This window comes from Malaclemys terrapin, chromosome 13 (genome assembly GCF_027887155.1).
Source record: "Malaclemys terrapin pileata isolate rMalTer1 chromosome 13, rMalTer1.hap1, whole genome shotgun sequence".
In the NCBI taxonomy this organism is placed as follows: domain Eukaryota; kingdom Metazoa; phylum Chordata; order Testudines; family Emydidae; genus Malaclemys; species Malaclemys terrapin.
Window position 1 is genome coordinate 13913077 of NC_071517.1, and position 25013 is coordinate 13938089.

A 25013-nucleotide genomic window follows, 5' to 3' on the forward strand; every position below is an offset into this window, starting at 1 on the left:
CCCATCTTTCCTGGCTGTTCCCCATGGCGGAGCCTGCAGCTCAGCTCTGAGGGAGTCTAAGCAGGTCAGCATAGTCCAGCCAAGGTCCCACCATAGCCAGCACCCTGCTCCCTACCCTCAGTGAGAATGAATCCCCCTTAGCTCCCACCTCTTTCGGTGCGTACGCAGCCAGCAAATTACTGGCAACGTTTTTACTTCCATTTTTTTCAGGCTAAATGGTCAAGGTAATGTTTTCTGCGGAATCTGTGGCAACTGCAAGAATCATACCAATTGGGCCTTTTTCACCTCAAATGCCACCTGTCAGCAGACGGTCGGTCAGTCCTGCCTCTCCCCCAAGGACTCTGTTTTTTTTCCCTTCCCTTTTTTCTCAATTGCAGTAATCACTGTTTCAAGCGCCAAATCTTTAGGCTGGGAAAAGGGAGGAGAGAATGATTGACGTAAAATCCTATTTATTGGTTTAATGTCCAAAAACTCCTCTGGAAATGGGCTCCATTCCTGCTTTTGGGGAGTGGATGTTTGGCACCATGTATATAATGAGACTGTTTAGACTGATTAAGTCCCTCTCTGGAGATTTGCGTGCCTGTGCAGCATTTTTATTACTGCTACAGAATCTAGCACACCTATGTGTGGCTGCAGGGACGAAACGTAGCCTACCAGGCCCACAGTAACCTTCATCCTGCATAAACTGAGTGTTGTTGGTCGTAAATTGCATCCCAAAATACGGGTGGCTTGTGATATAAACAGGTCGTGGGAAATGTTGCTTTTACTCAGTTGTACTCCCTCCTTCCTGTCCTGTTACTTGATGCTTGCATTTGCCTCCTTAAGTTGGACATTTGGGAGGCCCGGATGGGTTTGAAAGCTGGGGTTATGAAAGGCACGGCATGGTGCAGCATGCAGGGTGAATCGGCTGGTAAGGGAGGCATGGGGTGCATGTCCTGTAGATGGCAAACGTTGATTGCCGTTGAAGCAAATTGGTAACTTTTCCTCTTCCCTTCAAATCAGTTAGTCACAACGCAGCCAGAGTGACTTCTGGGTCATTTGGCTGTTTTATGCCCATTTTTAAGGGCAGCCTGGAATGAGCTATAAAGGGAGGTAAGATCTAAGTCTCTGCTGTTGTGTGTGTTTCATAGTGCAGTTAGCCTACAGATTTAGGGTCATCGAGCCCTGCTGCAATTCCTTTTATAACACTTTCCTTAAGGCCAGCCAAATGTCTTCTGTGTGGACTGGAGGAAGGAACAGTGGATTTAAGATTTAACCCTCTCTGCATTGGACTTGTACCTATTTCCTGTTACAGTCCTGATGTTACCCCCCCTTTAGTGATATGGTGAAATAATGATTTTGTTGCTAGAGAAAAGTTGGCTGATTTAATACTCATAAAAGAAATAAGGGGTTAAATCGTGGGACTCACCAGCCATCTGGAGAGTCTGATCAAACATGACCGTGTTCCTCTCTTCCATCAGCCTTCCCTTCCTGGTAACTCAGGAGCCCAGTGTCTTCCCATAACAGACTGAAATTCCCAAGTGGGGGAAGCAAATGCCATTTTGGAGGAAGGCGCTGCAAAAGATCCTCTCCCTAGCCTGGCGTTGCAGTGTTTAAGGATATCGGGTATATTTGTTCCATGGGAGGATGTGTTGGTTTTTGGCTGATTGGGAAAGGTTCATGGCATCCACTTTTACAGGTTCACAGATGCTGCAGTATCGCAGGCAGCCCAGCGGGTGCGGGCCGAGTGAAGATGGGAGCACAGATGGTTTAATGGAGATTATCCCAGTTGGAAACGTGCTTGTGCGGTGAATCAAATGAGCGGGCTCTCAGGCACTCACCATCTCTCTTCAGGAAGGGACAATGTCACCCCAGCCTGACGTTCTGATTAGAATAATGAGCAACCAGAGCAGGGTCTGTCTGAAACTGAGAGTGTCTGGTGCAGAAGGGTGGGGAGATAATCAAGGGGAACAAAGATCTTCTTGTTAGATGCAGAATTTAACCTGAAAGGGCTAAAACTGAATTAGTACATTTTATGTAGATGCATTTTCCCCTCTTCTCCTGTCTCAGCATGGTACTTCCTGCTTGGGTTCTCTTTGATTGCAATCTGTAGGGCTATTTTTCTCTTGTCTCTTCATCTCCCTGTTCCCCCTTCTCTGGCTCTAGAGCTGCCCCCTTGGTATTCCCCCCTCCCCCCCCCCCCAAGCTCTGACTGTAACCTCATGTCTGTCTATGTGGGTATAAGGCTGCATTTGGGAATCTGTCCCTCTCATCTGGGCATAGAGGTGCCTTTGATTTCTCACTATAGACCCATATCTCTGTTAGTTTGTGTGCCCTCATTCACCCCCCTGTAGGGCTGGATCCCTTGGTATACCCGTCTTTCTGTAGGTTCTACTGTTAAGAAACAATGTGCAGCCTCCCTGTTTAGAGGGTTTTACTGAAGGGCATCCCCCATTAAGCCAAAACCCTTCCACATGCGAGCACCTGAGTCCACAGCCTGCCTTCCTTGCATGCTAATGCCAATTGGAGTGGCCATTACCACTATTTAACCCAAATGGCCCCTGTGCTGAATGCAACCCTGGGTGGATAAAGCCTTTCCAGAGAGGTTTTCAAAGCGGCAGCCCCAGCTGGCTCTCAAGAGCTTACACTTAGCACAAACCCTTTTGAGCCGAAAGGATCTCAAATTGCCTTACAAACTATATATAAAGGATCACTTCACCACGCGGTGGAGCTGAAGTGCAGCCAGTTGTGTGGTGGAGCGTGTCAGCTGTTCGGTAGCACTCAAAAATGCTACGCAAAAATTCAGGACAGGCACACACAAAAATGTGAGTCTTCTAGAGGGGGGAGGGAGCAGGGGTGTCCACCCTTGGTGGAGGTGGCCCCATATACAGCTCTCACTCGCTCTATATGATGTAAGGGATTAGTAGCAATGATGTTCCAGCATGAGCAGCTGATCTAACTCTTCTCCCCAAGTCCATTGGTACTGGGAACAGTCCTTGAGTTGAGAGGTGGTGCTTTGAACTGAGTGCATCTTCTGAGGCGAGACACGCTTCCTTCTGCAGCTGAGAACACTTTCCCTGTGTTCTGCCACCTTCCACCACTGTGCCCCACAGCAGTCACATCCAGCAATCAGTAAATCATAGCTGCTGTCTCGGGTATCTATTCTTGCCGGTCTCCGTGCTAAGAGTGGCCTAGAGACTTTCAGAGCCAGCAAGTAAGGGATAAGTGTCTGTGGAAGGGAGAATTGACCTTCTACGTCATCACCTGAAACTAGCACTGCTCCCAAGGGGGTATGAATCCACTGCTGGGTGCGCTAAGCCTAAGCCTGCACAGAAGGATCATGAGGAAAACAGTTTGGGGGAAGTTTATTGTGCTGATGTGAAGCCAGCACGCCTGTTTTACAACAATCACCCAGAACACTCATACAGCAGTGTTCTGTAGTAACATTCCAAACCACTACAGCTTGCAGCAGGGCTGCTGTAGCATCCTCCTGGGCTGTTTTCTCAGAAGGGCTGTGTCCTAGCAAGATTCTCTTGCCAACGCTCGAGCATGTTGTTCCTAACGACAAACACTCCAGTGCTTTTTATTGCAAAATGAATGTGGAAATAAAAACAAATGACTGTCAGCGTAAAAGAATGGCAGTTATTACTCCTGTGGGCGATTATAGTACTGGAAGCCCGGAAGAACCTACATTAGTGATCCAGAACACTGCAGCGTCGTTGTCTTCTGGAATACTGCAGCGTACGTAGGTATGTGAGAAACAGAAGGATTGAAGTCCTGTTTTAAGTGTAACTAATCAGTGCAACCCTAACTTTTGCGACAGATGCCTTGATAATGCAGCAGTGTTTGACTAAAAACCCAGTCCGAGGGGCTGATTTCTGGGTCTCTTTCCGGTCTCCATCTCATACTCTTTTTAAAGAGTGAAGTCAGTTTGCCCTGAAGCTGCTGCAAAAACTGGGGGCCGAGTTCCACCAAACTAAACGGCGTCTGGGAAATGAAAGCTATTCTCTGCTTTTTGTCATGGAACTAATAAGGTTGAATTCACCCCTCCTTTCTTGGCCATTCTTCCCTCGGTCTTGTCATTAATTTCTGTCTCTGTCGCAGTTTATTGCCTGCTCATCATGCGTCTGACAGATAACCTGGCAGTTTCACAAGGCTTTTTCCCCTCAATGTTTCCCAACCAAAAACAAAAAAAAGTAACTTTGGTTAATTGCCTAGCCTTTGTTTTTAATTGATTTGGCTCACACAGTGGCAGAGATCTGTGCAGCATTTCACAAGCGGGATGTAGACTTGTCATGTCAGTATCCCTAGCGCTAAAGTTCTGCTTTTGGTATTGGATTTGCTAGCTTCCTTTGCGGCCTCGCTTTCCTTAGGACAAGGGGAGTATCAAATGGAAGGCGGATGTACCCTGATGCCAGGACTCGGGGAAGGAGACTGATCCTTTGGTACATAGTGGAAGAACTCCAAGAAACTGCAAGGACGTGGATTGAAGTGACTGGCTTTAAAGGATTAGCTTGTCTCTTATTACAGATAAATCGATAGTGCAGGGGACTGGAATGTGTTTTTTGCAAAGAGCTGTCTGTTCGCTTCACAATGAGAAGTGGTTTTTCTTCTTAAATGAAGCCTGGATTACACTGTCACTCATCCTGACACTGAGTTTTTCCAGAGCGCTCCTAACAAAGGGCCTTAATAATGAGTCCTTCCCTCAGCCCCCTCCAGCCAACTAGCAAGGGCTGTGCAGAGAGTGAAGGCATCAGACTGTATCCTACATGTGGTTGCCTGATCCCTTCCTGGGCATGTGCGCTACGGTTGCTGGCCAAAGGCTGCCCACCCCAAACAGGAAGTGCTCTGGCTGGTATGACTAGTGTGGGATGTCATTGGTTTTAGGCAACTGGAATCGCAGTGTGGCTGCCTTCAGTCTGCTCCTGGCTTGCTTTGGAAGTTCAAACTGTCCCACTTGAGGATATTTTCTTTTGGAGTCTCTGTTAGGAATCTAGGCTTTGCCAGATGGGATAACTGCACTGCTCCAAGTCTAGTCTCTTGCCTCCAGGAATGGCAGATTTTTTCAGATGAAGGTCAATACTTTTGATTCCCATAAAACAGCTGGCCAATTGTGCTATGTTGTATTGTGGGAAGGAAGGGAGACTCCTTCCTGACCACTTATGGCAGCCATTTTATATTCTGAAGCCTGAGATTTGATTGCCCGTGTCATAGCATCCATAACAATAAACAATGGATTTAAGATTTGTAGGGGTTTTGGGCTAGTGAGCAGCTGACTTGAACAAGAAGAGTGGGAAAATGGGTTTGGGGATCACCCTTCTTCCTCTCTAAGCACTTCCCTTAACTCTGTGGAAATCTCACCTCCCAAGGGTATGTCTACACTGCAACTGAAGGTGCAACCTTCTTTTATTTTGCCTTTGTATAGCGTCTAGCACAGTGAGGCCCCTAGTCCATGACTAGGTCTCCTAGGGGCTATGGTAATATAAATAATGCCTACCTGAGCTACAATCACACCTCTGTATGCAGTGTAGATGGACTCAGTAAGCACTGTGCCTGCAACAAGTCAGGAGGAGGACAGGTCCTTCTCTAAATAAAGCCCTGTGTTGGAACAGAGCTTGATCAGGCAGCGAGACACCAAATATGACACCCTTCTCTCTTGATGTTGGAGACCTGTCTCTCTTGAACTGGGCAGGTGTCAGAACTGATTTCTAGTCACGATCACCAATTTACTGCAGAAATCAAAGGTTTCAAAATGGCCTTTAAGACTCTTCTCAGGCCAGCCTGTTTCAAGAGACTCCACTGGTCTGTCTCTTTGAATCATTTTATGGAACATAAGTTCTAAATACTCTTGCTATGTTAAGGGTTTAGTTTCATATTGTAGTGACAGCATCATAGAAACTGAAGCTGGAAGAGGTAGGTCGGCTAAGTTGGTAAGCTGTCCATGGAGTGGGTCGGTACAAGACTTCCTAAACAGCATATTTTCTAATACTTTTCCACTGTTTTTAAAAATAGAAATAACAGATCTTACTCCTAAACAAAACAGCGACCTTATTGGCCTGGCTAATCACATACAAGCATTTCCATTGAGTAGGACAGTGACTTCGATATTTTCTTCTTCCTTCCCCAAAAGTTTCATTAGAGAATTGTCAGGGTAGTCAGCCCCAGGGCAAACTTGCCATAAGATTGCAAGGTAGTGCCACTCTGCGAGCATTGCGATGAGAGGAGACCGGGACAGTGACCTTTGAGCAGGGGAGCGTCTGTCTATTCAGCCTCTTGGGAGCACTGTTCAGGGGAGTGCTCCGAAGATGGTTGTGACTTGCCTAGATGACTCTCAAGGTCCCTTCCAGCCATACAGTTCTATGATCCTGTGAACTGTTGCTTTTGTTTGGGTGAAATATTTGATGTTATCTTGACCAAAGCCGTGATCTTTAGACCAAAACAGAAGCTACTGATGACAAAATTATAGGCGCTACCATAAATACAGATAACCCAAGACGGGCCAGATTTGTCCTGTAGCAAACTGTGATCGGTGTCACCTTTCTGGGCAGGAATGATCCCTGAAGTGATCCAGAGGGTTTATTACACCAGTCTGTGTAGTGTGCACTAGACAAAGTAGGGGAGGAAGAAGGCTCAGCATGAGTGAATTCCACAGGTAGCCCCTAGCACTGCGGCATAAAAGCAGGAGTTATAATTACAATGCATGGGATACCCTTAATGTGCCTCCAGGCAATTGTCCCATGACTCACCAAACAGTGAATTGGGATGAGACTCCCTTATTGCCTGGAGGGTTTCATTTCAGGGGCCAGAGTATGTTAAACCATACCGAGATTTAGTGCAAGTGAGGAGAAGGAAAGTAGGAGGCAAAGACTACAGCTTAGTGATGAAGTGCTAAGCGGGAAGAGTTAATGACGGCAGATCCCCAGGGACCTCCTAACCCTGAAAAGCTCATGGAGCGGCATGCTTGCGGGTCTTCCATGCCTATATGCCTTGCTGCCTATCTGTTTCTCCCACCTTAATGCTATCTAACCTGAGGGGGGTTATATTAAATAGAAAGATAGTGTTAGCAGCCAATACTCCACTATCTGCATAGATGTAGGGCAGTGTCTGTTGGGGGGGTAGTAATGACTATGTTCTCACACTTTATTAGATGAAGCTCATTAATCTGTTTATAGCACTGCTCGCTAATGTTGCAAAAAATCCTCAAGGCTACTCCGTGTCAGGAAGGCTCCTGTTCTATTTCGGATCCATTTTGAGGTCAGTCTGTGGAGGGCACAGCCGGGCCCAGCTCTGCAACTTCACTCTGCGGGGCTGCCATGTATCACGCACCTGACATTCCACTTTCAAACTCTGCTCTCCCACTGCCATCAGCTTCTTTGCTCCCCTCCCGCTCCATTCGGATGCAATTAGAAGATGCAGAGTAGGGAAGGTCAGGGGTCAAGGATGCGCTAAAGTGACTACAAGACACTGCAGGTGACGGTACCATAAATACCCCATCGATGGAGAATTAGACGGCAGTCACCTCGGGAGATTGCTGGTCTCCATCTTTCTCTTGCTCGTGAAAAATGACTATGGAAGCATATTTACACCAGAGATTGCAAGCTTGCTGCTGGCTCCAGTCCTGGCTGTGTGTGCCAGGGACTGCAATCTTTGTATAGGATGACTTTTTGAAAACGCTTTGCCGTGTTTGGATTGTTTAATTTAGGAGGGGAGGGAATTGAGTGGTTGGTTTTGGGAGGGGGTGTTGGATTTTTTTGGCGGGGGGAGGGTAAGTGAACTTAGCGCTCACTGAAATGTGCTTGCTCAGGATTCTGACAGCCCTCTCTTCATCCACATCAAAGGTACAGCTAGGACAGCACCATGCCAACTTCACCACGCTGCCCTTTCAATGTGCTGCAGCCTTAATGTCGAGGGGCTTTAGGGGCCACAGGGGAGGTTCAGTCTCTGGTCCATTCAGTCCTTAGTCTCTCTAAGACCCCCAACGAGGTCAAGACTTGTGATAGTGTTTTTCGTGGGGTGAACTCTTGTCCATTTGGAGCTGGATTTAAACAAGCAGATGCATTTAACTTAGGCCACTGACCAGCCATTAGGCAGTAATGCCACCACTGGCTCTATTCCTCAGCGCACTGGGACGATGTCCTCAGTTGGCATCGTAGGCATCGCTCCCCTTACTTCAGTGCCGCTATCCCAGCTTTCACCAGCTGTCGCTCTGGCTCTAGAAGAATATTCAACCTCTGACCCAGCCATGTTGTGTAGACCCTGTGTATCGAAGGAGAATGCCAGCTGTGAAGATTGCTCTTTGTACAGGCAATATGTTCCCTATGAGTTATGACTGTAAAAACCCCCATGCTGTATCCTGAGAGCTGCATGTTAATTACCAGCAATGCTTTGGCAGCAGATGTCTGTGACAAAGTAGCTCTCCTTTACTCTGGGGGGTAGAATTGAGGCCAGTTACACTTTATCCATAAGTATTACTCATGCAGTGTCTAATGGAGGCAGCATTGTTCCGTGGAACTTCATTACTGCCCGGAGGGGGCAAGAAGAGGTTAAAAACCCTCTCAGCCTCTTTGAGCAATCCCATTTCTGCTGCTGGGTTATCGTTTTAACCAATTTAAGTAAGCGAGTCAATAATTACGTGCTTCCTGATAACTTCCTGCCAGTGTGCACAGCAACAGTCATGGTCCACACGCCAGCCGCTGGGGGCTCTGTCTCTCCATCTTTCTTCTTTAAGCTTTTATAGAGGGTCTGGAGGGAACCTTGTATGAACAATCCGTCTCCTTTTTCGTATATTATATCTTACCATAGATGGTGAAGGATGAAGCTTGGAACGCAGCCCTAAGTAAAGTGCCATCTGGCACTTTAGCTGGAGAGCTGAGATCACGCAGGAGGGACGAGTGTGTCCTCTGTCACGAGGGGGGACAGCAGAGGAGGCTTGGAAGGAGGTCTGAGATGGGGAACTGCAAGGAAGTGAGCCCCACAAAGCCTCTCTTCTTGAAATCTGTAACAGATTGGTCCTTATAAGCGTTGCAACCTGTGGTATGACTGGCTAAGGCTGCTGGGGTGTGGGGATTAGGGTGGTGGGGCTGTTGTGGCGGTTACCTAGGCTGCAAATGGGTGTGTGTAAGTCAGTAGTGGTAACATTTTTAGTGGCTAAATACTCTGGGCTGTTTTAGCCTCAGTGACAATGAACAGAAACACCATGTTGGGGGGAGCCTAAAACCTGGTGAGTTCTTTCAGGCAGAAGTGTGGCTTAAACCATTCTGACTGGCTCCAGAAGTGTCCTTTCGCTCGCTGAACGCCTGATCCAAAGCCCCGTGATATCAGTGGAAAGACTCGTCCTGTAGACTTCAATAGTCTTTGGATCAGGCCCCAGATCAGGGGATGAAATCACATATTTCTGCCTGTGTCGTCAGTGTTAAAACTCAAGTTCCTCTTCCCCTGTTGTTCTCTAAATGTCATTTATAGGGGAGAACCTGATGCAGGCAGGGGCCAGAGCAGGGGCTCTTACGTAGCCCTCACACCTTGGAGCAGGTCCATGGCTCCCGAGCAGGCCAGATGTCACAGAGCTCATCAGGTGTTTCTGCTAGGCCAGCTGGCTGTCAGAGGCTGTTCTTAGCCATGGTGCATTTGTCTCCATCGCTTCCAGCATTCACCTAGGCTGCCGGCGTAGCTTGATGTGCTCAGGGACATCTCGCCCAGGCAGAGCTGGCATCAGAATTACTACTCATTTGACACAGCTATGAAGTGACTGCTTTTTCTACTCTGTTCAAGGAGACTCTTTGCTTCTGTTTCTAAACAACTAATCTTAGCAGGGACCATTTTCCTCTCGGAGCCGTCACTTCGTTAACGTCTGCTCTGCTATGGGAATGTTCCATATCTATAGCCTTGCAGCGTCTGTAAAGCATCCAGTTTAGCCTGCCAACTGAGGCAAAGCAGTTTACCAAAGAGATCCAGTGGATCTAAATCTCAAGTCCTTATGCTTGTAAGTGCCAGATTTCTCCATGTTTAGAGTAAGTTTATTTGTATCCCCTCACCCCTTTCAGTGGGAAGAAAAGGGCTGCTCGGAACTTGTGATGTGCAGTCACCAATGTCAGAGACGCTGGGTGGGAATTACCATGAGAACAACCTTGCATGTGAGATGTCCACATTTCTGCCACCAGTCAGAACCAGGAGCCTCAGAGCAAAGATTTGATTTGGGATTGGCTGTTGCTTTGGGTCAAGTTTTAGCGGGCTGGGGTTGTGGGATTAATTCTCATATTAAGCAAACATTGCTCAGAATTTGGGGATCCTCCAGGCTCTGAATCAAAAAGGTACAGTAGTTATTCAGGTTAATTCTCAGTAAATGCTAAACATTGTGGATGCTTTTTCTGCAGATTAGATCTTGAAGGCAACTAAGCAAGTTCCAATGGCAGTTGTGAATGAAACTTGTTTTCTTCAATGTCCCTTGGCAGGCATGTGCATTCACACTCTCAGCACACAGACATTTACTTACGGAGTGCGTGGTGCTAGTTCTAGTCCCTGAGACCCATTGCTTTATAAAAAGCTGTGAGAGAAGAGCCAAATTCAATAAAATGTGGTCTGCTCAAGTCCTCAGTGTTCAGAATAAGCAATGACGACGTACGCGTCCTCCAGATCCAATAAAGAGCCTGTTTGGCCAACAAAACCCTCTGCCTCTGGCATAAGGCACCTTCTACACTGATTCGATTCTTGATCAATATGTCTGATACCTGGAAACATTCTCTTGGAGCATCTCAGCTGATTGTCACAAGTGGATGTTGACTGAGGCACTACAGCCATCCAGTTTACATAACCACATTAGTACTTACCTTTCCTTCTTGTGATCTTTCTTTGTAAGTGTAATCTTATCCTAAGTGGCTTGTCTTCTTCTTACCTGGCATGCACATTTCAATACAAAGACTGTATTTCTTTTTCAGTTGCTGTGTGTGTTTCTAGCAATAACAGCAAATCCCATCTTGGTCCCTGCAGCAAGAAGGTTCCAAGTCAACAGGCCTGTCTTTCATTTTGAAGTATTAAGAGCTGACAGAGGGAGAGGCTAGGAAGCCACTGACAGCTGGATTCCTGTTTGTTTGTTTCTTTGTAACCCCCAAACCTTGGCAGTGTTCTAGCCAGAAAAAAAAAGGGGGGGGGTAGGGAGGAGGCATCCTAACACTTCAAGAACTGCCCAACTATCGAGTTCGCTGGCCTGCAGGGCAGAGCAAAATTCAGAGAGACAAGCTGTTTCCTCTTCTGTGCTAGCAAGCTTCTAATTTTCTCTGACTGGAAACATAATCTTCAGTAAAAGCCACAAACACGTTGCCATCTAGTTATGTACTGGGTCATGCTGGCTTCAACACAAACAGGACTTTGCAAGGAGAAGAGGCTTTCATTTTCTTGTTAGTGACTGCAACAGGCGTAGGTATATTTTTTTTAATTTTTCTTTTGTAATGGAAGGGGTTGGAGGAGAGAGATTAGGGAATGACCCCCTCCGAAAACTGAGCCAATCCCTTGCAAGGTCATGGTAAGGATTCCCTTCTCCCACACCCATAGGGGATGTAGAAGCTCTTAGACACAGCAATTCATCTTAGCCGAAAGGCTGACATCTCTTCTTCCTTGTTCAGGTTGAACTGAACGAGCCTCCATTTCCATTCGTTGTCTGTAGTTGTAAACCACCAGAGTACAATAATCCACTTCAGTTAAAGATTTGCCTGTTCCTTCTGCCTCAGGTTATTTTGCTAAAACTTATTAGCCAGGGTGATCGAGGCCTTAGATATTTCTAAGATAGAAAGCAGGGGAGTTGAACTGGAAAATGCAAGAGCTCTTCCTTAGTGTGTAACGAGTAGTGCCGTTTGAATTCCATGAGGGTAGCGGATGCCGTTTTTCTGAACAGACTTAGGCTTTGTTGACTGTCGCATGTAATGAGTCAGGGTTTGTAAAACAGCTCACTTTAGAGAAAGAACTGAGCCTAGAAAATGTTTTTGGCAGATGAGGTGGCTTGTGTCCTAAATGCCAGTCTAGGCTCATCTTTTCTTCAGGAAGATGGGAAAACCGATAATGGCAATTATGGAGTTAATTAACTTCTTGGGGAGGAGAAGCTGGATCAGTGTGAACTTGGCAGCTTGTGATGAAGACACAATGATTTGAAAAATCCTTGGAATGAAAATATGGCTGACTTCTCCCATCCCCGAGAGAAACACGACTGCCTACTTATGTAGGTACTTAAATCTTTATTTTGGGGGGTGGGATGGGGTGGCACGGAGCGCTTATTTTTAAACACCAAGTTTTGGAAATCTTGGCCTACATGTTCATATTTATCTCCTCCTCTCTTACACACACCTTTCCAATAGGCTGCAAGGCCTTGTATCTGAAACATCTTTGAAAAGGCTGGTCTGTCTCTTCAACTCTCCAATTCTGAGCTAGTCAGGATGGGTCCAGTCACTGGACTAAAACTGATCTCTTGATCCTCCTTTTCCAGTTAAATGGAAGAGCTTCTGGTTTGGAACTGATGGCCATTATGATTTTTGCTATTTAATGCCATCCACTACTCTCTGCTTCTCATTTAAAGACCATTCAGCATTTAGCACTGTCTGCTCTCAAATCTGCGCAACTTGATTCATCTCAGTCAAACCCATTGCCTTGTTCTTATTGATCCTTGGAAGCCCAATGTGGTTCATTGATGGGAGTTGGATGGGGAAGGTAATGTAGTGTTTAGACTGCTCTTGAATTCATCTCACACCTCGCTCCTTGAAACCAGGCTTTTATGATGAACAATGTTAGAAAAGGGTGGGGGGAAATCCATACCTCCAGGCATGATGATTTGTGTTCATCTCACTCCTAATAAGTTGAGGAGTAGAGTCCTTGAGAGAGAGGGGGAGAGCTTGAAGCTGTTCTCTGAAGTTGATCAATGGGTTTAGTAGATCAAGATTGCTTGGGAGCTGGAGAATTTATAACCGTGCAGAAGTTAGAGGGGAAAACCCCAAAAGGACTTTTTATATTTTTACCCACAACTGTTACAAAATTCAGTTCCCTGCTTCCTCTCCAGGTTCAGTTTACAAGTGTGTCTAGAGATGGACACACCCATCGGGCCCTGCATCCTCTACTTAAGCACCAAAGCTGCAGTTGTGCTCAGAGACAGATACAGACCTCAAACCTTCCCTCTTTGCTACCTAGAGACCCTTTGTCTGTCCTTGCGTTGGATGAAGGTGCTCTTTTGCCAGTTGGTTATGGTGTACTCTAATTTGCTGAGGACACCTGTTCCTTAATTATCACCATCCCTCGTCTGTCGTTTTGTTTCAGCTCTTAGTGATGCATGAGCTAATCATCTCTTTTGAAAGGGGATTATGTTAACAGTTTGAGCGTGTGTTTCTAAGAGAGGCTAGTTGGGCACGGGTCTGTAATTTCAGTGGTGGTAGATTTGGCTTCTGCTTCGTTGATGATAGTCGTCTTTCACCTGCATTCTACACATGTGCATTGGGCTGCATCTGTATCCTTCATGATGATGATGATATCCCCACCTTTCTGACCCTTGGAGGTTGCATTCTGCATTGGGACTGAATGGCAGTCAGTAGAAAGGAGGCTGCAGGTGGGGTGGGGATGGAGGGAATTCAGGGAGCATAACGCAAAAAGGAGATCAAAGGAAAAGGGCAGAGAAAAAAATCTAATTTCTATAACCCTTTTAATTCAATTGTATTAGAACGGAAAAGTCCTTGATATTTCTTTTTGCTGTCTAAGACTTGTCAGTTACATTTGAAATACCTTTTGTGCTTCCTGGGTGATCTCATCCAAAGGATTTTGTAGCATTTCTTAAACCTTAATCCTCACCTACACACCCGTTGGCATTCCTATTTTGCAAACAGGGAAACCAAGGCACAGAGAGGGTAAGTGGTTTGCCCAGGTGTCGCAGCAAATCATTGACTGAGCTGGGAATAAAAACCAAAAGTTCAGACTCCCAGTCCCCTCCCTGGGTTTATTTTGGCCACCTGGCAATATTTGTGTTGTGAAATTATTCCAGTTGCATAACATTTTCTGGAACGGATTTAGAAAAGTTTCCTGGAGTTGTGCATGTCTTTAAATGACTTGGGTTCTGTCCCAGCTCTTCTACGGGTTCACTGTGGGACCTTGGGTAAGTCATATAGCCTCTTTGTGACTCAGTTTCCCCCATCTGTAAAGTGGAGTGCTACCTTCCGTTGTAAAGTGCTTGGAGATGTATGGATGAAAAGAGCTGTATAAATGCTAAATATTTATTGCTCTGTTTATTTTTAAAAAATCTTACTAGTTGCCAAGCAAATGGACACAGCATGTGCTAGTATCTTCTGGGCCTTTGTCTTGTATCCTACTGCTTGCACATGTTACTGATGAGAGTCTGAGTCAGTCCTTGATTGATTGTCACACTCTCCACCCCCCACAAAAACAAAGGGTGTGCAAAGCTCCCCTCCTGTATCACTCCCTTCCTCCTCCCCTCAACCTTTTCAATAAAAGCAACCTCTCTTGATACCACATTAGCTTCGCCCAGTGGGTGCTCAGAACTCTTTAACACACAGAATGTCAAGGGCTTGAAAGTGCTTCCTGTTATCTGATTTGGCTAATTAGTCTGTTAGATAATAGGCATCTCATCCCCCTCGCCCCTCCTCAGTGCCACTGAGGTTGGATAAGAGGTCACGGCTCTGTCACCTGTTTAGTCTCTCTTGCACTGGGGAGGAAAAGTAGGGGGAAATGTGATGTCGAAGGAAATGCAAGTCTTCTCAATTAGTCCTGCTTTCTGCCAAGTGACTATGGGTGTGCGATAGGAAGCTGTAAGATATTCAGCAGATCCTGGTACTGCAATGTCCCCCAATTTAGCCTTTAGAGACCCCTCTGCGGTCTGTCTGCTAGCTGTGATTAAAATTGCTGGATGCCTAATAAGGGCCCTTGCTGGTGGTAGCTTTGGTTTCCCCCTTTGCATGGAGAGTTCCTTAATAGCAAAGGCGCTGGGGGGCCCTTTATCTTCACAGTTTTCAGTTCATGGGTGTGGTTTTCATATGTCACTTTCTGTTAATGCTTCATCGTAAAAGTGAAAATGTAGCACATCAGGGCTTAGTTTAGCTGGAGCTGGTTCACCTTAGTCACTTGGCAGGTTCCACTGTTTTTCAGGCTAGCACACCTCAAGGCAGGCCCATCAATGTTAATTCAACCAGACTGGTCACAGCTACAGCTATCAAGACCTAAACTGAGCATGTACCCAGACAAAGAGGTTTAATATTTAATGTTCTGTAAAGTTATGCTGATAGCTTGCACTGAAATTTGTCAGTAACAGCGTGCTGTACAGGTGTCAGGAAGCCAGGAGGATCCTGAGCTCTGTTTGCCTGAGGCATATAATCTGACATCGAGCAATTAGTTTGTCCCCTCCTTGTGTCTCAGCCAATCCAGCTTTAAAACTAACTAGTGAAGAAATCTTGGTGTCAAACAGAAGCCGATTTTTGGCCTTATTAGCAAAATTCTGGTTTTTAGCCTGATTCCTGTTTGTTTTTTAATCTTTCCAGGCAGCATTTATTCTACTACTGGGTCCTTTCACCTTTTTTAATGTCCAGAAGACTAAGTATCTGCAGATCATGACATCCCTGATGAGATGGATAGGTGAGTCCATGAACTTCTTCAGTTTTAGCAAGCCTTCACCCCCATCGCTACTGATGGAAACTGAATCACGGGTATTGTATATAGATGTTGGAGTAACTCTGTCATGGCCTGCACATCCTGCCCTCTCAAAGACCTGAGTCAACCATAGAATTTTTTTTTTTTTTTTGAGCCAGGGTTACATTCATTTTAGACACAAGTTTTATAAGTGAATACTTGCTAAAATGGTGCTGAGTCCCAAGTCTCTTGCCGTTGGCGCACCATAGGCTGCCTCAGAAACTTCATAACTAACACAAGCTGTTTTCAGTAGGCACTCTGCCTCCTTCCCCAAGCCCCTTGTGTGTCTTTTATAGTATCTCACTAAAAAGTGAAGCTTAAAAAGGATTTTTTTTTTGAAGGGATGCATGAAAATTCTGCTTCTTGTGATCAGAGAACTATCCATGTTGACCAACTGTCCATCTCGCAACTGGAACACCAACAGTTGGATTTTCCAGTGTTAAAGCAGGGGAGGATGGGCATTTTAAGATGTTTCTCATTGATAAGGCTGTTGGATTTTGTGGCTTGGCGTGGCGGTTCTCCCAATGGACCCTCCTGAACATCAGGTCAATTTCTTCAGGGTCCAGGTCTTGGAAATAAGTGGGATGAATCCATTCCATCAGGACAGAGTTCATTGTGGCAGGAGGTGACTACTTTAGTTTGCTCTTTGGAGCACTGATACATTTAATGGAGAACGCACCCTGAATCTTGTCAGTCATCCAAGGACTTAATTGCCGTGAATCTGGGCCACTTGCATACGTTTCAGGAAGATGTTGCATACTTGCACACTGTGTTTTGCCCAGGCTTATAGTTCTGAGTGTTTATCTCCATCCACTCCAGACCCAGATTTGAGAACTGATACCTATCATCAGCCCATGTCAGGAAGGAAAAACGACTTTCCCTAGTTCAGCCTGTGGGATTGGGGGGAGGGATAGCTTAGTGGTTCGAGCATTGGCCTGATAAACCCAGGGTTGTGAGTTTGATCCTTGCGGGGGCCACTTAGGGATCTGGGGCAAAAATCAATACATGGTCCTGCTAGTGAAGGCAAGGGGCTGAACTCAATGACCCCTTGGGGTCCCTTCCAGTTCTATGAGATAGGTCACCTGTTCAGTATTACCTCTGTATGCAGTAAAGGCCAATTTCGGTTAGCCAAGTTCAAAGGCCTGTGATCCTGATCTGAAACCCCCAGCAGTACTCAAGGGGAGCTGGATGAAAATATCTGAGCTGAGGTTTATCAGTCGTGTTGCTTAGGGAAATGAAGCTCCCATGGTGGATGAGATTAAGCTGCAGAACCTCAAATGTTGAGCCGTTTGAAATAACGAACACTGACCCCATATGGTGTGAAAATCTCGAATGTCAGTGTCTCTCCTTTGTTGCCTGAGCACATGAAAGGTTTGAAAGCCCCATGCTCCCCAGAAGGAGGGGTTATCTCATTAAAGGGGTATTAAAGGTAGCAAAAAAATATAATCCCTTCTCCTCTCACTGGCCCATTTCCAATCACCCAGTCTCCTCTTTTCTTGCAGATGCATCAGTCAAGCCTCCTGTCTCTGAGACAACCTGGCTGGCCTGCCATTGGTCTGTCCCTAGCCATCTGCCTCCAGTATAGGGAGGGTGATCATTAAACCTTGGCCCAAAGTTTCTTTCCTTGACAGACGTAGTGTTTGGAAAGGTGTAGGGGAAATTTATGCTTTAGCCTGTTTGAGTCCCGTGTCAGGCCATTAGGGGATGTCTGTCCCAGATAATGATGTTTAATAGCCCTGGTGGTACCGCAGTGGCTACTTATTGCAATGGATTCAATGAATAATAGATTTACTAGAAAAGAAGATTCTTAAAAGGAAAGTGGGTTTATACAGTAAATAAAGAGCAATAGTCCTGCTGCAGGGCTTGGGTTTGGGGTGTTGATTCTGCCGCACAGCTTGGGGAGGGGATGAATCCACGCACTTGGGTTGGGGTTAGGCTCCTATTGCCGAGCTTGTAGGAGAGGGGGAACTGCAAACAAAGCTTGAGGGAAGGATTAAGCCCCTATGCTTAGTTTGGGCTTCTTGGTGTGCTGATTGTATCCTTCTGATCTCCTAAGGCCAGGCACCGCTCCCTCTCTCCAGGATCTGTGACTGCATTTCCTGTCCTGTTCTAGCAGAGTGGTGGTGAAGTTGTTTCTAGAACCTATCCTGAGCACCAGAGCCAAACTCTGCAACTCTACCAGGCTGGCCGATCCACATTGGCTTTTACGCAGTTAAGGGGACACATCTGCTTCTCCTCTTTCAGAAAGTGCTGTCTGTGCTTCACCTCCCCTTTCAGATAGGCTGACCAAGCCAGCCTGTAGTAGTCTCGGCCGAGGTTCGGCCCTCAGCGGGGCTGTGGGGTATCCCACCGCCTCGCTCTGGTCCGCCGTCAGTCCTGGTCCAGCGGTAGTGTGGGACAGCAAACACACGGTTAGGGGCTCAGGCCCTCAAGCAGTGGCTGAGCCAATAGTTCGGGAACCCAGGCCCTTAAGCAGGGGCTGAGTCAATGTTTGTAGCAGCCCAAGCCCTAGGTCAGGGCGGGCCAGCAATCAAATAGGCAGTCAGGAACCCAGGCCCTTAAGCAGGGGCTGAGTCAATGTTTGTAGCAGCCCAGGCCCTAGGTCACGGAGGGGCAGCAATCAAATAGGCAATCAGGTCCCAGCCTCTCTAGGCCAGGGAAAGGGGGAGTCTGCCACCCAAGGAGTGGGTGGCAGGGGGGACACAGGCCCTCCCACTCCACTGCGTCCCAGCCCGGGGCCCTAGCAGCGGTGGAAACTCGCTGCTGTCAGTAGGAATCCTGGCCGCAACACACTGACATAGACTCTGGCAGTGCTGCAGCCAGACTGGGGTCGGCTGCCCCCGGGCTACTTCCACACTCCCCCTCGTAGGGTACCTGGGCCGTACTAGTGTCCTCGGTGCTCTCCACCAGCATCGGTTCCTCTGGTTAGGTAGCGAAGGGTAGGTTCGGCTCCTCCTCAGGATAGCAGGAAAGGGGAAGGCTCTGCTCCTCCTCGGGGTAGCTGGAAAGGGGCAGGCTTGGCCAGTCCTCCTCAGGGTAACGGGCGAGGGGTAGGCTCAGCTGGCCTGGTGAGTCAGCAGGCCGGTCGCAGCCTGCTGCTGTCTCCCAAGCGGAAGCCCAGCCACAGACATCTGCTCTCTCCGCCAGCTTGTTTTCCACTGAGCTCGGCAGGCGGGCTTTTATACTTCCGGGTCGGCGCCGTGACCTCTGAGGGGCGGGCGCCGGAACCGGTGGCTCCGCCCACATTGGTGTTAGGGGAGGTTCGGCCCTCAGTGGGGCTGTGGGGTATCCCACCGCCTCGCTACACAGCCCCTTTGGACAAGTGCATGAACTTGTGCTTGCCGGGAAGCCAGTCCTCTGCACAGCTGGCCCATCTCTACTCTCTCTGTCCTTAGCAGTTAATATTGGCCTCCAATGGGTCTGCTGCAGGATGTACACTGTCCCTTTCCCCCATTCCGTGAAAGCCTGTGGATTTCCCAGCCGCAGTGGCTGATCAGTCTGCACTGCCCCAGGTGTACTGAAGATTAAGATGACAGTAGCGGAAAGGATGACTCTTGGCAGCGGAGAGAAAGAGCTGCATGTGAAGGTCGTCTCTGCTTGTGTTTGGAACGGCGTCATCCTTGCCTTTGAAACTTGTTTCCTCTCTTTCTCCTTCTGATCTGAGTGATAATCAAATGTCACTTGCCTCTTCACAGACCCATACGCTCTCAGAAGCAATATTTTGATTAACAAAGTCTAGAGCGGTCATTTTTCTCCATGAGATGTAAAGACTTCATCTCTCCGTGAAAAATAAGCTACCTCGAGAACGCTAGCACCTGCATCACGAAGAAAAATTGGTCCACGTCAGAGAATTCAGAGGAACAACCAGGCCTGGGGTCCGCTTCCTCTGGCTGGGCTGCTGCATCCAGCTGAAGCATTCTTTATTTTTTTGATGTTGCGGAAGCTCTTTGTGTGCAGCTGAGGGGGACACATACTGAAGCACCCAGAAGGCCAAGGGGCATGGGGAATCCTTGAAATGATCTGCGGCTTGAAAGTACAAGTGCAATAACATTGCTTGAAAGTACAAGTGCAATGTACTTGACACTCAGAGGTCACGGCGCCGACCCGGAAGTATAAACGGATGGGAATCTATTGGTTGGGCCTGCTGGGCCCAAAGAACTCATCTGAAAACAAAGACTAGTATGGAGAAGCATTTCCCTGTTACCTTGATAAGAGCAAGGAGGGCACAAGTACATTTCATCAGGTGGAGTAGACCATGCAATGGCTAAAGACTCGGGTTATATGGAGACCTGAAACCGTGTTAGCACCTCTCAAGAGCCACGTCTTAAACACAGCTTGTTACAAAGTTGTAAGCGTTGTTTCAGATCAGTACCGGGCTTATGAATAGGAATAAAATAATTAACACTTGTTTACCCTTGTCATTTTCAGAAATTCCTGAATTGGCCGAATACCAGTGCTAGCCATGGTGGGAGCAGTAGCATAAACCAAGCTCAGATGTTTTTAGCAGCTTTCTAGTCCTGCTCTGAACAGGTTACGTATCAGTGGTTAAAAATCCCGTAGCCCAGTTTGTATTAGTGTTCTCACTGTTGCTAAGGCCAGTGAGTTGCACTGGCTGTAGACCAGCTCTCGGAGAATTTCTGAATGTGCTCCACATAGATGCAGTATCTAATAAACCGAGTAGGAAGCTAGTAGGCTATAAGATGGTTATCTAAAAAAATTCCTAACATAAGGCCTGGTTGTGCTATTGATATGGTTGTGGTATAACCTGGCTCTTTTTTGCCAGTATATACAGAAAAATGTGTTTCTGTTCCCTGTCCATGCCATTGGGAAGCTGGAGGAACAGCCAGAAGGGGCCAACTGAAAGAATCCCTCCATGGAACACTACTTAGAGGAAGAACTTACTGCCCTTAGCAACAAAGGGGACATGCAAAGAGTGGCCCAAGGTTTGAAGGCCAAGACTATAACAGGATTCAAAAAGGAACTAGATAAATTCATGGAGGATAGGTCCACCAATGGCTATAGCCAGGATGGACAGGGATGGTGTCCCTAGCCTCTGTTTGCCAGAAGCTGGGAAGGGGTGACGGGATGCATCACTTGATTACCTGTTCTGTTCATTCCCTGGGGCACCTGGCATTGATCACTGTCGGAAAACAGGATACTGGGCTAGATGGACCTTTGGTCTGACCCAGTATGGCCGTTTGAATGTTATTAAAATAGACTGGGATAGTGGAGCCTTATTTGTGCTCTAAGCGACATCCAATAGTGCAGGAAGGATCCAGGTTCTGATTATAGTGTTTTAGCCTAGGTCTTGAATTGGGCTAACCTTAAAACTTTTATTTTCTAAGCCAGTTGTAGAATAATGAACACTGTTTCATCTTGCCAGCATGCTAGTGTTCTAATATTTGGGCCATAGCACTCTTCAAATATTGTTACTTTTATAGACGACTGCCAGTCAAAACTTTGCTAGCTATAACATTGAAATGTGTTTGTTGCAAATAGGATGCTAGTAGGAATTCTCGCATCAGCTTGGCCAAGGATTCTTTACCGGGAACTGTATTGTAACATCCTTTTCCCCTTTCCTATACGCATTCGCCCCCAAAGTAATGTAAAACGGTTGTAAAATTATCAGAGCAGGACAAGAAGATCGTTCCCTAGCCTGGTTAAAGCACTCTTGGAGTGGATCCTTTAATGCAGTTTGGTTAACCCAGTTCTTGGAATAATATCACTTTTACACCCTGGTCAAAGAATCAACCTTGAGAGATGTGATTTTTATTTAAAATGCCCAGAATATCCCAAAGAAATACTCTGCTCTTCATTCAGTCTGTAGTTCCTCCTCCTCTGTGTTGATAGAGGACAGAGGCTGGAGGCAATGATTTAGGTTGGACTCAGTGGCCTGACTCGGTCCCCCAAAATTATGACCACATAGAATTTCTCTTCCTCTACTTCTAGAGCTGACCTGTTACTACTGCATTCTCTTAGATGGGGTATTTCCACCCACACTTGCACTTCTCAGTGACCTAATTAGTGCCTCAGCCCATCATTTACCCAGGAGCAGTCAAGGAGGCCAGGTTCACAGTGCCACGGTTGCACCCTATCCCCACCTTCTTCAGCAATATCCCACGTGCTCTCCTGGTTACTGGTGACTGTCTGGGTACCACAGCGCACAGCTCAGAATCTGGCAAAGGCAGAACAAAAATCTCTGGGTCTGAAGCCATGCAGGGGAATGCCAGGGGTTTCACCAGTGGGAACCATGGGGCACGCCAGTGCACGCAGCAGTGCTTTGCGTTGTTGGATGATGATTATCTCCAGCAGTGTCATGGGAAGGATATGGATTAGGAAAGGGAACGAAAGGACAGCGTTTGGTGGGCTGAAGCTCAGTGGCAAACACTGAGCTATTGTGTATTAAGCAGCTAAACCGATTTAATTGCAACCTGTTACAGCCTGGAACTCCCGGCTTTACGAGCAGAGACCTCTGGCTTTAAAGATTGGCAGCTTGAGTATTGCCTCGGTTATTGCATCATCACTGGCAAATGTTCCCAGACAACTTTCACTCGGGGCACTTTCTGCATGCTCTGCTCCAGATGCTCCATTTGTAGTTATTAGAAAGTATTGCATTTTAATCAAGATCCATTTTGGAGAGGAATAAACTTCCTTCAGTTTTGGCTATTGCTGGCTTGCAGTGTTCTCTCTCTCTCTCGCTCTCTCTTTCTCCCCCCTCACCCATTATGCTTTGCGGTGCGTTCAGATCAGACAATTAGTACATCAGTCCTGGTCACTGCACTTCTTAAAGTGGGTCAGTCACAATCCTGGCCCAAGTTCTGGGGATAAACTTGAGATCATCAATTAAATCTCTTTCCCCCTTTCTCTTTGCCTCGGCTGCCTCTCCCTTCACTGCCTCCACCTCACACAGACACTTAATATCCAGCTATCACTTTTGCTGCTCAGCTTCCGCTCTCAGCAATAGAGATCCTTCGCCAATTTTTTTCCTGTTCTTAGATAGGCTGGTGATAGGTGTCTTAGAAATACCTTAGCTAAAGGATCTCAAACCGCGTTAGGAACCCTGACTAATGATACCTCCCAACACCCCCGTGAGGCAGGTAAGTTTTAACCCCTTTATTACAGATATGAAAACTGAGGTCTAAGATCCCACAATGAATCAGTGGCAGAAGCAAGAATGAACCCAAAAGTCCTGACTCCCGATATGCTGTTTGAATCCCTACATGCTATCTCAGGGCTTGCCATTGTTCCCATCCCAAATGCCAGGGCTTTACTGTAGGGAACAATCTTCCATTGACTTGAGGGCATGCACTAAGATCTCATAAATTCTTTCCATCTGTAATTTCAGTTATTTACGTTATCTTCTCATGGGCAGACTTGCCTTCTGCTAAATTTGCCCTGCTTATAGAAAGGTGCAGTCTCTCGATAACCTGCCTTCTTCCACTTCATTGCTAAAAAGTAATTTTTCATACTGCTTTACATATCTCTCTGTTTACCTGCTTCCATAACTTTAAGTAATTAAACAATAACACAAAGGGTCATTTGCCCAGAATTTAATTTCTCACCACCACCATCCTCTCCCACCTCGAAGGCCCAGGCTTCTCTGAAGGAATGTCTCCTATTGTCATTAGCTCCAAAATACAGTTGAAGCCATGCTGGCAGGGCTGTAGACCAGTTTGGTTAGGGTGGTGGTTTCTGAGAATTCTGCTGGTCAAACCGTACTGGAAACTAGCACAGCTGTCAGAAGAAGCTGTGTTGTAAATAGACTCTACTCATCTTGAAATAGCTTAACCTTTCACTTTCAAAACCGGCATCTGACACTTTGGCCTCCAGTTGACCTCTCAGCCACCTAAAAAAAATCCCTTTCTTGTCCTTGGGAGCCATGGAATTTCGTCTGTTTTGTGGTGGTTGTGGGGTTTGTTTGGGTTTTTTTCTCTTTTTCTCCCATCTGAATTTAGTGCTGGTGCAAGATGCCTGATTCACAGCCCTGGACACTGAAGTCCTTTCTGTATCCACAGAACAGATACAACTTAGGCAGCAAAGAATAACCTGCCCAATGTTCCTCATGCTTTGAGGGCCAAGAGGGTAGGTCATTTTCCATACCAATTCCATCCCTTGGCATCTCCACTTTGACTGCCAAGGGTGTAACAATTGCAATGGAGGCTTATATACCGGACATTTGTCCTCTGGGAATTAGTCCAAGATCATGTCCCGTAGACCACTGAACGGAATTCGGATGTTGTGGTGACTTTTGGTCACTGCTGTCCTGATCAAATTTAAACCGGCCAAGCTGGAGGTCATCCACCCTAAAATCCTTAGGCTAGCTTGCTATTTTTTTTTAACACGAGTTCTAGCAGATGGGGAAGAAGGGAGACTGCAAGACTTATAGCCATGGCTGGTGTAAGGGTAGTGACAATAACTGAAGTTTTTATATTTTCAATCTCCTGCAAGGAGATTAGTTTGCCACTGTACAGTCCTCTAGGCAGCTGCTCTTCTGGTGATTAAAAACAGAGCTTACTGTGACAGCTTAAGGAAGGACCAGTTAGACCTCTGCCCTTAGTCTCTTCTTTACACCCTCCATTGGGAGGGGGAAGGAGGGAGTTGAACTATAAATCAGGACATTATATTGCATTTTTGATTGCCTTAAGGACACTGACTGTCATTCTTTCACCAAGTCCTCCTGCTTTTCTTGGTCCCTTTTGGAGAGGAGAGAGAAGCTTTAGGAGCCCTCTGGGATAAATAATTCACTAAGAAGCGAATATATTTATGAAGAGTTAGTTAAAAGGCCATGCTTCTCTTCTGTGCCTGCTTTTAAACCTATCTGAGAAGCTTGTTTCAGTGTTGTCTGCAGGGTGGGATGGAATGAAATGGTGCCGGCGTGAGTGAAAGCACCCTGATAGCTTCAGATGCAAATTGAGAGTGACACACAGTGCTGGATGGGACTGGTAAGATCCTGCCAGAGAGGTTAATGTTCCTGAAAAGAACGTCATCTCCAGTCAGGAGGAGATAAAGCAATGGCTGCCTATGATGGGGTGCAGAGCCAGTTTGGAAAGATCTGTGGCGCATACTGGAGCAGATTACTACCCACTTCCCCATTCTGTGAAGACATCCAGAATGAGGACACCTGTGCAGATTTTGGGATGGAGAGAGTGAACATCAACAGTGAGAGCAACTGTGCATTCCACCAAGTCTATAAGGATGCTTAATACAGAGCATTATTCAGACAAGACGTCAAATCACTGGCAAATGGAGTGACCCAAGTAAACCAGAGCAGGTGCGGCTGTTGAGCTTCAAGACAGATTCACTGGCTTCAGACACTCTGCACTGCCCTAGCGCCTCCAACTGTACAAATGTTAATCGAACCTCACAATGACCTT

General features: G+C 46.7%; 1 protein-coding gene across 2 annotated transcripts in view; it reads left to right on the plus strand.

The window, feature by feature from the left end:
- TMEM104 (transmembrane protein 104) overlaps positions 1-25013 on the plus strand; it is a 67017-nt gene that overhangs the window by 26653 nt on the left and 15351 nt on the right. For both annotated transcript variants that reach the window (XM_054047606.1, XM_054047608.1), the window contains one exon: positions 15492-15585. In XM_054047606.1, the coding sequence (XP_053903581.1) occupies positions 15492-15585 (94 nt within the window). The remainder of the gene's footprint in view (positions 1-15491; positions 15586-25013) is intronic.